This window comes from Sardina pilchardus, chromosome 12, assembly GCF_963854185.1.
Source record: "Sardina pilchardus chromosome 12, fSarPil1.1, whole genome shotgun sequence".
Taxonomy (NCBI): Eukaryota; Metazoa; Chordata; class Actinopteri; order Clupeiformes; family Clupeidae; genus Sardina; species Sardina pilchardus.
The window spans coordinates 29,367,134-29,379,977 of record NC_085005.1 but is presented as its reverse complement, the minus strand read 5'-3'; the positions used below and the strand labels follow the sequence as shown (position 1 = coordinate 29,379,977).

Here is a 12,844-nt window from a genome sequence, read left to right as displayed (position 1 = left end):
GGTTAAAGTCCTGGCGTCTGTGTAAATTAGCGCATGGCGAGAACATTCCAGTGGCAGAGGGCTACAGTACAGTATGTCAAATGCTTCCATAACTCTATGGAGTCTGGGCAGAACTCTAAATGACGTCAGATGCTTCCATAACTCTATTTTCTAAACTCTAAACTATGTCAGATGCTTCCATAACTCTATTTTCTAAACTCTAAACTATGTCAGATACTTCCATAACTCTATTTCATCCAAATGTTTTTTTCATCTACTTGTTGCTACTCACTGTAGAATGTGTCATTTTAAAGTCTGAACTGTGTGTGTGTGTGTGTGTGTGTGTGTGTGTTTGTGTGTGTGTGTGTGTGTGTGTGTGTGTGTGTGTGTGTGTGTGTGTGTGTGTGTGTGTGTGTGTGTGTGTGTGTGTGTGTGTGTGTGTGTGTGTGTGTGTGTGTGTGTGTGTGTGTGTGTGTGTGTGTGCTGTCCCAGTGTCTGAAGCAGTACGTGGAGCTCCTGATCAAAGAGGGGCTGCAGACGGACATCAGCTGCCCAGACTCGGCCTGTCCGCAGCAGGGACTCCTGACGGAGAGCGAGGTGAGGTGACCCCTCTTGCCCAACATGGAGCTCTGCTCTGTTTGAACCAGAATCAGAATCAGATTGGCTAGGTTTGCATAAACAAACAAGGAATTTGACTCCGGTTAACTTTGCTCTTAAAGTACAACGCTCAAAACAAATAAACATAAAAGAACAATTTGAAAAAGCAGAACAGTAAGGATAGGATGAATAGAATATTGAATGTTTTATTGTAGTCTACAACGTTGAAATGAAGAACATGGTGTGGTTTATTGAATTATGTGATGTTATTGTATATTGTTCAGGCCTGTAGTCAGATTTGGTTTCAGTTTAAAAGTTTGAAAGTTGTTGTTATTTGAGCTCACCGCCGGCCAGGTGGGGTCAGTACTAATGTGTCCACTGCTCTCTCTCTCTTTCTCTCTCTCTCTCTCTCTCTCTCTCTCTCTCTCTCTTTCTCTCTCTCTCTACTCCCTCTCTCTCTCTCTCTCTCTGTCCAGGTGGAGCTCCTGGTGCCTTCAGAAGTGCTACAGCGGTATCAGCGGCTTCGCTTTGAGAGAGGTGAGCAGGCCATGGCGTCATGAGTAGGCTATGTGCTGTACTTTATACCGCTACAGGACAGTGGTAGTGTGGTGGCTAACGAGCAGTGTTAGCATGAGTAGGCTATGTGCTATACTCTATACCACTTAGGGACCATGCTAATGTAGTGGCTAAGAGCTGGGCTAGCATGCAGTAGTGTGTGTGTGTGTGTGTGTGTGTGTGTGTGTGTTTGTGTTTGTGTGTGTGTGTTTAGAGTGGTGGTATAGTAGTGGCTAAGGAGGTGGGCCAGCATTCAGTGGTGTGTGTGTGTGTGTGTGTGTGTGTGTGTGTGTGTGTGTGTGTGTGTGTGTGGCAGTATGAAGTGGCTAAGGAGCTGGGTTAGCATGCAGCAGCCTGAAAAGTCATGGGTTTAATTCCAGCTGCCAACACTGCTCTTTAGCAAGGCACTTAACCTCGAGTTTGCTCCAGGGAAATTGGCCCTGCAATGGACTAACATCTGAAAGTAGCAGTGGATGAAAAGGCAAACAAATAGATATATAAATAACAGATGTAAACCCACAAGATGGATGAGCTTGCATCAACACACGTGGGGCAATCACACACACAGCTCAGAGAGGACTCCACACAAACACACACTGCGAGATGACACAGGAAAGTGCAGAAGACTGAAGTGGCCCTGGGGTCAGTCAGGGCTCTGTGAGCACGTCTCTCAAGCCCCCGTTTAGAGCCGTCTCTCTCTGCTCTCCTCCATTCCTTTCTCCTTGGCCTAGCGCTTCCCAAAATAGCCTCAGCACCAGAGGGATGCTACCGCTGACAGCACAGCAGAGCAGAGCACAGCAGAGTCCTCTTATCCAGCATAGAATCTCTAGAAAGTTTTTGACGTTTTGTCTTCCACATTCATGAAAGGGTTGGTATGAATGTTGAGTCATGTTTCATGAAACAGTCATGAATGCTTCGGGTGCAGTTCATGACAGCTGTTATGAATGTGTTATGAACGAACCCGTCAAGTAAAGTGTTACCATGATCTCTTATCCAGCAAAGGCCTCTTATCCAACATAGGCTCTCTAGAAAGATCTCTTATTTTCAATTTAATTTCAATTTAATTTCACTTATAGAGCGCCAAAACATTACACATGTCTCATGGCGCTTTACAGAGTGTTAAACATTCAAAGAGAGCCCATGAGTAACAGGGGCAAGGAAAAACTCCCTAGAATTGGAGATACATATACAGTAGGAAGAAACCTCAGACAGATCCACGACTCAAGGGCCCAGCACACGTTTTCAAGATATGTCTTATCCAACACAGGCTCTCTAGATAGATCTCTTATCCAGCATAGGCTTTCAAGAGAGATCTGTTATCCAACACAGGCTCTCTAGAAAGATATTTCATCCAGCACAGGCTCTCTAGAAAGATATGTCTTCTCCAACACAGGCTTCCTAGAGAGATCTCTTATCCAGCATAGGCTTTCAAGAGAGATCTGTTATTCAGCACAGGCTCTCTAGAAAGATATCTCATCCAGCACAGGCTCTCTAGAAAGATATGTCTTATCCAACACAGGCTTTCTAGAGAGATCTCTTATCCAGCATAGCTTTCAAGAGAGATCTGTTATTCAGCACAGGCTCTCTAGAAAGATATCTCATCCAGCACAGGCTCTCTAGAAATATCTCTTATCCAGCACAGGCTTTCAAGAGAGATCTCTTATCCAGCACAGGCTTTCTGTGTGCATTGGTAGTGTTTCTCTGCAGAGAGCGAGAGAGAGTGAGAAAGTGTGTGTGTGTGTGTGTGTGTGTGTGTGTGTGTGTGTGTGTGTGTGTGTGTGTGTGTGTGTGTGTGTGTGTGTGTGTGTGTGTGTGTGTGTGTGTGTGTGTGTGAGAGAGAGAGAGAGAGAGAGAGGGGAAGTTCGTGTCACAGGGCAGAGGACGAAGCATGTGGTCTAATGAGTTCTATGTGGCACCACATTTGTAGAGACATCCCTGCGTGAGAGAGACAAGCCGCCACATAACGAGCAAGAAGACGAGGCGCTGGGCCTGATGAATGACGCGCGGTCTGTCACATTTGGCTAATATTAGTGCCTCCCACACAGGCTCTCACAGACCAGACCAGACCAGACCAGGCTGTCGGGCTAACGGATGCGCTCCAGCCTGTCTCCTCACCCAAAGGGGTCATCTGCGCTATTTTTAGCCTCGCCGAGCGTCTTAAAATAGCGTTGAGAGGAACGGCAGTGAGCGCTGAGCGAGAGAGAGGGAAAGAGACGCGCGTTATATTGATTCCTCATCCTCATCATAAATGCACAAGTTGCTGTAAATCCGTCTCTCAAGACTAACGCCAGTATATTGATGTATCTTAGAAGCAGTCATTAAAAGATGATGTGCACGACACCTTCCTTTTCCATGATCTCGGCCTGTACAATATTAAACAGGAGTACAGATGAATCAGGATCCGATTTATTCATCAGAATCAGATTTATTAATGAGTTTTAATTATAAAAGAATGGAGAAATACATTCATGTACAGTATACCTCGCCCCTGTGTATTAATCTCATAGCTGAGGAAATGTTACAAAACCCATGTATAAACCTTGGTTAGTAGGGGAGGAATCAGGGTATTATTTAGATAGATAGATAGATAGATAGATAGATAGATACAGTAGATAGTCTTTATTATCCTATAAAGGATATTCTTCACATATTCATTCCATTCCATAAAAAGACAGCAGCATTTGATGTTCACATCACAGTCTCATACATATAACATATCACACATCACATATAACATATAACATATAACATTACACACACCATACCCCCCCTCCCCTCTAGTTCCTCTCCCTCCTCAACACAGTGCAAGCTAAATGTTGGTATATCATGAGTTCCTCTCCTCCCTCTCTGTGTTGCTGTGCTGCAGAGTAGCTGCTGGACCCCTGTATACCTCGCCCCTGTGTGTTAATGTCGTAGCTGATGAAATGTTATGTATAAACCTTGGAATCATGGTAGTATTTTGGTATCTCATGAGTTCCTCTCCTCTGTGTTGCTGTGCTGCAGAGGTGCTGCTGGACCCCTGTAATTATAGAAGAATGGAGAAATGCATTCCTATGTGTATTATTATGTCATAGCTGATGAAATGTTATGTATAAACCTTGGAGGAATCAGGGTAGTATTTTGGTAGAATATATGATGAGTTCCTCTCCTCCCTGTGTGTGTTGCTGTGCTGCAGAGGTGCTATGTTATGTATAAACCTTGGTTAGTAAGGGAGGAATGTGGGTATTATTTTGGCACAATATATCATGAGTTCCTCTGTGTGTTGCTGTGCTGCAGAGGTGCTATGTTATGTATAAACCTTGGTTAGTAAGGGAGGAATGTGGGTATTATTTTGGCACAGTATATCATGAGTTCCTCTGTGTGTTGCTGTGCTGCAGAGGTGCTATGTTATGTGGGTATTATTTTGGCACAGTATATCATGAGTTCCTCTGTGTGTGTTGCTGTGCTGCAGAGGTGCTATGTTATGTATAAACCTTGGTTAGTAAGGGAGGAATGTGGGTATTATTTTGGCACAGTACAGTATATCATGAGTTTCTCTGTGTGTTGCTGTGCTGCAGAGGTGTTATGTTATGTATAAAGGGGAGGAATGTGGGTATTATTTTGGCACAGTATATCATGAGTTCCTCTGTGTGTTGCTGTGCTGCAGAGGTGCTATGTTATGTATAAACCTTGGTTAGTAAGGGAGGAATGTGGGTATTATTTTGGCACAGTATCTCATGAGTTCCTGTGTGTGTTGCTGTGCTGCAGAGGTGCTATGTTATGTATAAACCTTGGTTAGTAAGGGAGGAATGTGGGTATTATTTTGGCACAGTATATCATGAGTTCCTCTGTGTGTTGCTCTGCTGCATAGGTGCTATGTTATGTATAAAGGGGAGGAATGTGGGTATTATGTTGGCACAGTACAGTATATCATGAGTTCCTCTGTGTGTTACTGTGCTGCAGAGGTGCTATGTTATGTGGGTATTATTTTGGCACAGTACAGTATCTCACTCGTTCCTCTGTGTGTTGCTGTGCTGCAGAGGTGCTATGTTATGTGGGTATTATTTTGGCACAGTACAGTATCTCACTCGTTCCTCTGTGTGTTGCTGTGCTGCAGAGGTGCTATGTTATGTGGGTATTATTTTGGCACGGTATCTCATTCGTTTCTCTGTGTGTTGCTGTGCTGCAGAGGTGCTATGTTATGTGGGTATTATTTTGGCACAGTATATCATGAGTTCCTCTGTGTGTTGCTGTGCTGCAGAGGTGCTATGTTATGTGGGTATTATTTTGGCACGGTATCTCATTCGTTTCTCTGTGTGTTGCTGTGCTGCAGAGGTGCTATGTTATGTGGGTATTATTTTGGCACAGTACTGTATCTCATGAGTTCCTCTGTGTGTTGCTGTGCTGCAGAGGTGCTATGTTATGTATAAACCTTGGTTAGGTTAGTAAGGGAGGAATGTGGGTATTATTTGGGCACAGTACAGTATATCATGAGTTCCTGTGTGTGTTGCTGTGCTGCAGAGGTGCTATGTTATGTATAAACCTTGGTTAGTAAGGGAGGAATGTGGGTATTATTATTTTGGCACAGTATATCATTAGTTTCTCTCTGTGTTGCTGTGCTGCAGAGGTGCTATGTTATGTGGGTATTATTTTGGCACAGTATATCATTAGTTTCTCTCTGTGTTGCTGTGCTGCAGAGGTGCTATGTTATGTAGGTATTATTTTGGCACAGTATATCATGAGTTCCTCTGTGTGTTGCTGTGCCGCAGAGGTGCTATGTTATGTACAGTATAAACCTTGGTTAGTAAGGGAGGGATGTGGGTATTATTTTGGCACAGTATACAGTACAGTATATCATGAGTTCCTCTGTGTGTTGCGGTGCTGCAGAGGTGCTGCTGTATGTTATGTGGGTATTATTTTGGCACAGTACAGTATCTCATGAGTTCCTCTGTGTGTTGCTGTGCTGCAGAGGTGCTATGTTATGTGGGTATTATTTTGGCACAGTATCTCATGAGTTCCTCTGTGTGTTGCTGTGCTGCAGAGGTGCTATGTTATGTATAAACCTTGGTTAGTAAGGGAGGAATGTGGGTATTATGTTGGCACAGTACAGTATATCATGAGTTTCTCTGTGCGTTGCTGTGCTGCAGAGGTGCTATGTTATGTATAAACCTTGGTTAGTAAGGGAGGAATGTGGGTATTATTTTGGCACAGTACAGTATCTCATGAGTTCCTCTGTGTGTTGCTGTGCTGCAGAGGTGCTGCTGTATGTTATGTGGGTATTATTTTGGCACAGTACAGTATATATCATGAGTTTCTCTGTGTGTTGCTGTGCTGCAGAGGTGCTACTGTATGTTATGTGGGTATTATTTTGGCACATTATATCATGAGTTCCTCTGTGTGTTGCTGTGCTGCAGAGGTGCTATGTTATGTATAAACCTTGGTTAGTAAGGGAGGAATGTGGGTATTATTTTGGCACAGCACAGTATATCATGAGTTCCTCTGTGTGTTGCTGTGCTGCAGAGGTGCTATGTTATGTGGGTATTATTTGGGCACAGTACAGTATATCACTCGTTCCTGTGTGTGCTGCTGTGCTGCAGAGGTGCTGCTGGACCCCTGGCGGACGTGGTGCCCGTCGTCGTCGTGCCAGGCCGTGTGCCAGCTGGAGGAGGCCGGCGTGCAGGACGTGCCCTCTGTGCAGCGCGTGTGCTGCCCGGTCTGCAGCACCGAGTTCTGCTCGGCCTGCCGCACCCAGTGGCACCAGGAGCAGCCGTGCCAGGAGAGCGGCCCCATCACCAGCCTCCTGCCCGGGGACATCAGGTACAGTACAGGCACAGGAGTCCGCACGGCACCCCCCTCTCTCTCTCTGGGAGCAGTGGTCTGCACCCCTCTCTCTCTCTCTCTCTCTCTCTCTCTCTCTCTCTCTCTTTCTCTAAGAGCAGTGGTCTGCACCCCTCTCTCTCTCTCTCTCTCTCTCTCTCTCTCTCTCTCTAGGAGCAGTGGTCTGCACCCCTCGTTGTCTCTCTCCCTCTCTCGCTCTCGCTCTCTCTCTCTCTACCTCTCTCTCTTTCTCTCTCACACACACCTGACTCACATTGCTGTTCCAATTTGTCTCCATAGAGACATGACAAAAAAGTTCAAATTCAAAACAATTAAATGCAAATGAACAGTGTATTATTCCTGAAAACAGACCCTGGCTCCCTAGGTTTTTTTTCAAATTATTATTGGGGGCCAAGCAGCGAAGCTGCGAGGCAACCCATAGTGATTGTACGTATTCTTATTATTATTGGGGGCCAAGCAGCGAAGCTGCGAGGCAACCCATAGTGATTGTACGTATTCTTATTATTATTATTATTATTATTATTATTATTATTACACATTGCCCATTTCCCAGCCAACCATACACTCCAGAGTTCTGAAATTTGACACACTCATTCAACTTCAAATTTGCCCGAATCTATTAAATTTACAGACAACAAACCCCAAAACTCCAGCGCCACCAACAGGTCAGGCTGAATTTTTCTAAAAGTTACCCAGGTCTCAAATTTTGTCCATTTCTTACCAAACTTGTCACACGTGATCTTCAGACAAGGCCACTCAAGACTTATCACTTTGTTAATAAATATTCAAAAGCGTTTGCCTGTCACAGCCAATCGAAGTTTAAAACGCAGCAAAAAACAGCATGTGAACCTATATGTCTATGTAACCAAAGAACCATACAGTAAAAAGTTGGGAAATTTGGTACACGTATTCTCCCTGAGCCAATGACCACTTACCCCAATTTTCAGACCCCAGAGCCCAAAACTCCAGCGCCACCAACAGGTCAAAATTCATCAATTTTTCAACAACATTATTGCAAATAACTCTAAAATGCTTAGACCAATCAAGCTGAAACTTGCTCAGTGTATTAAGGCAAAAGGTATGGCCCCACCCACCAATTAACAAGACTTTTCCTTTAACGCTGTAGCGCCACCAACAGACCAAGATCAGAACTTTCAAAAAGTTTCACAGGTCACAAATTTCATCCGATTCTCACCAAAATTTGCACACACTATCTTCAGACCATGCCCTCTTACTGCATTGCTTTTTGGAAGAATTGACAAAATTATTTGCCCTTAACAGCCAATCAAAATCGGCGGCGAAGCCGCCACACAGACATTAAACTTAAATCTCTATAGAAGCCATAGAACCATACAGTTAAACGTTTTGAAATTCAACACACACATTCCTCTATGACCAATGACCACTTTCCCCAATTTACAGACTCTTAACCTCAAACCTCTAGCGCCACCAACAGGTCAAAATTCATCAATTTCTCAACAACATTAATGCAAATAACTCTAAAATGCTTAGACCTATCAAGCTGAAACTTGCTCAGTGTATTAACGCAAAAGGTATAGCCCCACCCACCAATTAACAAGACTTTTCAACAAACACTGTAGCGCCACCAACAGACCAAGATCAGAACTTTCAAAAAGTTTCACAGGTCACAAATTTCATCCGATTCTCACCAAAATTTGCACACACCATCTTCAGACCATGCCTTCTTATTGCATTGCTTTTTGGAACAATTGACAGAAGTGCTCGCCTCTAACAGCCAATCCAAATTGGCGGTGAAGCCGCCACACAGGAAGTGAACCTACATCTCAGCAAGGCTTTCACGTATCAAGACTTGGGAACACATCCCAAGGACACACACACACACAAAAAAAAAAAATTAGAAATTAATTTGGGCTATTTTCTTAACATCCACTCTCTCTCTGTCCCAAACCCAGACAAAAGCACACACACTCTCCTCTATGGTGGTTGTGGGGGGCGGGGGTTCCATTTGCACACGCCCACTCTTCCATTTCATGTGTTTTGACCACTAGGGGGGCATTATATTCACAGTAACTCAGCTCATTTTTCATTAATGCTTTCATCAGATTGCTCATTTGTCATTAATGCTTTCATCTCACGCTCTGAAACCCAGACACAAGCACATACACCTTCCTCTATGGTGGTCATGGGGGGAGGGGTTAGCTTTCCCACATTTTCCCATGGACTTCCTGGATGACCACTACGTCTGTCCACCTACTGGGTGGTAAGACACCTGGGATTTTCCGCTGCTGTGCCTCAACCGGAGGCCATGTGAATCTTAGCAATGCCACAGCCTCGAAAGGGATAGAGGGACTTACTCACTGTTAAACATCCTGCTGGTTCATTCTCTATATATAGCCCACTCTCGCCACAGTTTTCTCTGCGACGGTGGGTGAAAATTTGGACGATTTGGAGCTGAGCATTGTGGGTAAATCCCTCCCAAAGAGTTTATTGGGAGCCAAGCAACAACATTAATGCAAATATCTCTGCTATGCTTGAACCTATCAAGCTGAAACTTGCTCAGTGTATTAAGGCAAAAGTCAAGGCCCCACCCACCAATTAACAAGACTTTTCCATGATTGCTGTAGCGCCACCAACAGACCAAGGTCAAAACTTCCAAAAAGTTTCACAGGTCTCAAATTTCATCCGATTCTCACCAAAATTTGCACACATCATCTTCAGACCATGCTTTCTTATTGCCTTGCTTTGTGGAACAATTGACGGAAGTGCTGGCCTCTAACAGCCAATCCAAATTGGCGGCGAAGCCGCCACACAGGAAGTGAACCTATATCTCAGCAAGGCTTTCATGTACCAAGACCAAACTTAGAACATGGGCTCAGAACCCTATTAAGAGAGGCCTCAATAACTTTGGTGCCCTTTGACAACTGTGGGGGCGCTATAGTAACAGGAAGTAGGCTCATATCTCAGCAACGGTTTCAAGTATCAAAACCAAACTTGGTATATGGACTTGTGACCCCACCCTGAGGACGCACAATACATTTGGAGTACTCTGACCACTAGGGGCGCTATAATTAGCAAAACTTTCTCGGATCAACACCAAACTTGGCACGTGGACTTGTGGGCACATCCTGAGGACCTACACTAAATTTGGTGACGTTTGAACACTAGGGGCGCTATAATTAGCAAAACTTTCTCGTATCAACACCAAATTTGGTATGTGGACTTGTGAGCACATCCTGAGGACCTACACTAAATTTGGTGACGTTTGAACACTAGGGGCGCTATAATAAACAACACTTTCACCTATCGAAACAAAACTTGGTAAGTGGACTTAGGAACACATCCCAAGGACACACACACACAAAAAAAAAATTGAAATTAATTTTGGCTATTTTCTTCACATCTACTCTCTCTCTGTCTCAAACCCAGACACAAGCACACACACCCTCCTCTATGGTGGTCGTGGGGGGGTTCCATTTGCACATGCCCACTCTCCCATGTCATGTCTTTTGACCACTAGGGGGGCGCTATAATCACAGGAAGTCAGCTCATTTTTCATTAATGCTTTCATCTCTCTCTCTCTCTAACCCAGACACAAGCACACACAACCTCCTCTATGGTGGTCGTAGGGGGGGGGTTCCATTTGCACACGGCCACTCTCCCATTTCATGTCTTTTGACCACTAGGGGTCGCTAGAATCACAGGAAGTCAGCTCATTTTTCATTAATGCTTTCATCTCTCTCGCTCTCTAACCCAGACACAAGCACACACACCCTCCTCTATGGTGGTCGTAGGGGGGGGGGGGGTTCCATTTGCACACGCCCACTCTCCCATGTCATGTCTTTTGACCACTAGGGGGGCGCTATAATCACAGAAAGTCAGCTCATTTTTCAGTAACGCTTTCATCTCTCTCTCTCTCTCTCAAGCCCAGACAAAAGCACACAAATACTCCTCTATGGTGGTCACAGGGGGAGGGGCGGAGGGGAGTTTGCCTTTCCAAATTTCCAAAGCTTGGCCCCCACATTGCTGCTCGCAGCTTTAATTGGGGGCCAAGCAGCGAAGCTGCGAGGCAACCCATAGTGATTGTACGTATTCTTATTATTATTATTATTATTATTATTATTACACATTGCCCATTTCCCAGCCAACCATACACTCCAGAGTTCTGAAATTTGGCACACTCATTCAACTTCAAATTTGCCCGAATCTATTAAATTTACAGACAACAAACCCCAAAACTCCAGCGCCACCAACAGGTCAGGCTGAATTTTTCTAAAAGTTACCCAGGTCTCAAATTTTGTCCATTTCTTACCAAACTTGTCACACGTGACCTTCAGACAAGGCCACTCAAGACTTATCACTTTGTTAATAAATATTCAAAAGCGTTTGCCTGTCACAGCCAATCGAAGTTTAAAACGCAGCAAAAAACAGCATGTGAACCTATATCTCTATGTAACCAAAGAACCATACAGTAAAAAGTTGGGAAATTTGGTACACTTATTCTCCCTAAGCCAATGACCACATACCTCAATTTTCAGACCCCAGAGCCCAAAACTCCAGCGCCACCAACAGGTCAAAATTCATCAATTTTTCAACAACATTAATGCAAATAACTCTAAAATGCTTACACCTATCAAGCTGAAACTTGCTCAGTGTATTAAGGCAAAAGGTATGGCCCCACCCACCAATTAACAAGACTTTTCCATTAACGCTGTAGCGCCACCAACAGACCAAGATCAGAACTTTCAAAAAGTTTCACAGGTCACAAATTTCATCCGATTCTCACCAAAATTTGCACACACTATCTTCAGACCATGCCTTCTTATTGAATTGCTTTTTGGAAGAATTGACAAAATTATTTGCCCTTAACAGCCAATCAAAATCGGCGGCGAAGCCGCCACACAGACATTAAACCTATATCTCTATTGAAGCCATAGAACCATACAGTTAAACGTTTTGAAATTCAACACACATATTCTTCTATGGCCAATGACCACTTTCCCCAATTTACAGACTCTTAACCTCAAACCTCTAGCGCCACCAACAGGTCAAAATTCATCAATTTCTCAACAACATTAATGCAAATAACTCTAAAATGCTTAGACCTATCAAGCTGAAACTTGCTCAGTGTATTAACGCAAAAGTTATAGCCCCACCCACCAATTAACAAGACTTTTCAACAAACGCTGTAGCGCCACCAATAGACCAAGGTCAAAACTTTCAAAAAGTTTCACAGGTCACACATTTCATCCGATTCTCACCAAAATTTGCACACACCATCTTCAGACCATGACTTATAATTGCATTGCTTTATGGAACAATTGACAGAAGTGCTCGCCTGTAACAGCCAATCCAAATTGTCGGCGAAGCCGCCACACAGGAAGTGAACCTACATCTCAGCAAGGCTTTCACGTATCAAGACTTGGGAACATATCCCAAGGACACACACACACACAAAAAAAAAAAAATAGAAATTAATTTGGGCTATTTTCTTAACATCCACTCTCTCTCTGTCCCAAACCCAGACAAAAGCACACACACTCTCCTCTATGGTGGTTGTGGGGGGCGGGGGTTCCATTTGCACACGCCCTCTCTTCCATTTCATGTGTTTTGACCACTAGGGGGGCATTATATTCACAGTAACTCAGCTAATTTTTCATTAATGATTTCATCGGAAGTTAGCTCATTTGTCATTAATGCTTTCATGTCACGCTCTCAAACCCAGACACAAGCACACACACGTTCCTCTATGGTGGTCATGGGGGGGGGGGGGGGGGGGATAGGTTTCCCACATTTTCCCATGGACTTCCTGGATGACCACTACGTCTGTCCACCTACCGGGTGGTAAGACACCTGGGATTTTCCGCTGTTGTGCCTCAGCCGGAGGCCATGTGAATCTTAGCAATGCCACAGCCTC

At 44.2% G+C, this 12,844-nt stretch overlaps 1 protein-coding gene across 1 annotated transcript in view; it reads left to right on the top strand.

The window, feature by feature from the left end:
* Nucleotides 1–12,844, top strand: part of rnf144ab (ring finger protein 144ab) — a 42,090-nt gene that overhangs the window by 17,906 nt on the left and 11,340 nt on the right. Inside the window, exons 3-5 of the mRNA XM_062550982.1 lie at nucleotides 472–576; nucleotides 1,053–1,113; nucleotides 6,708–6,927. Coding sequence (XP_062406966.1) covers nucleotides 472–576; nucleotides 1,053–1,113; nucleotides 6,708–6,927 — 386 coding nt within the window. The remainder of the gene's footprint in view (nucleotides 1–471; nucleotides 577–1,052; nucleotides 1,114–6,707; nucleotides 6,928–12,844) is intronic.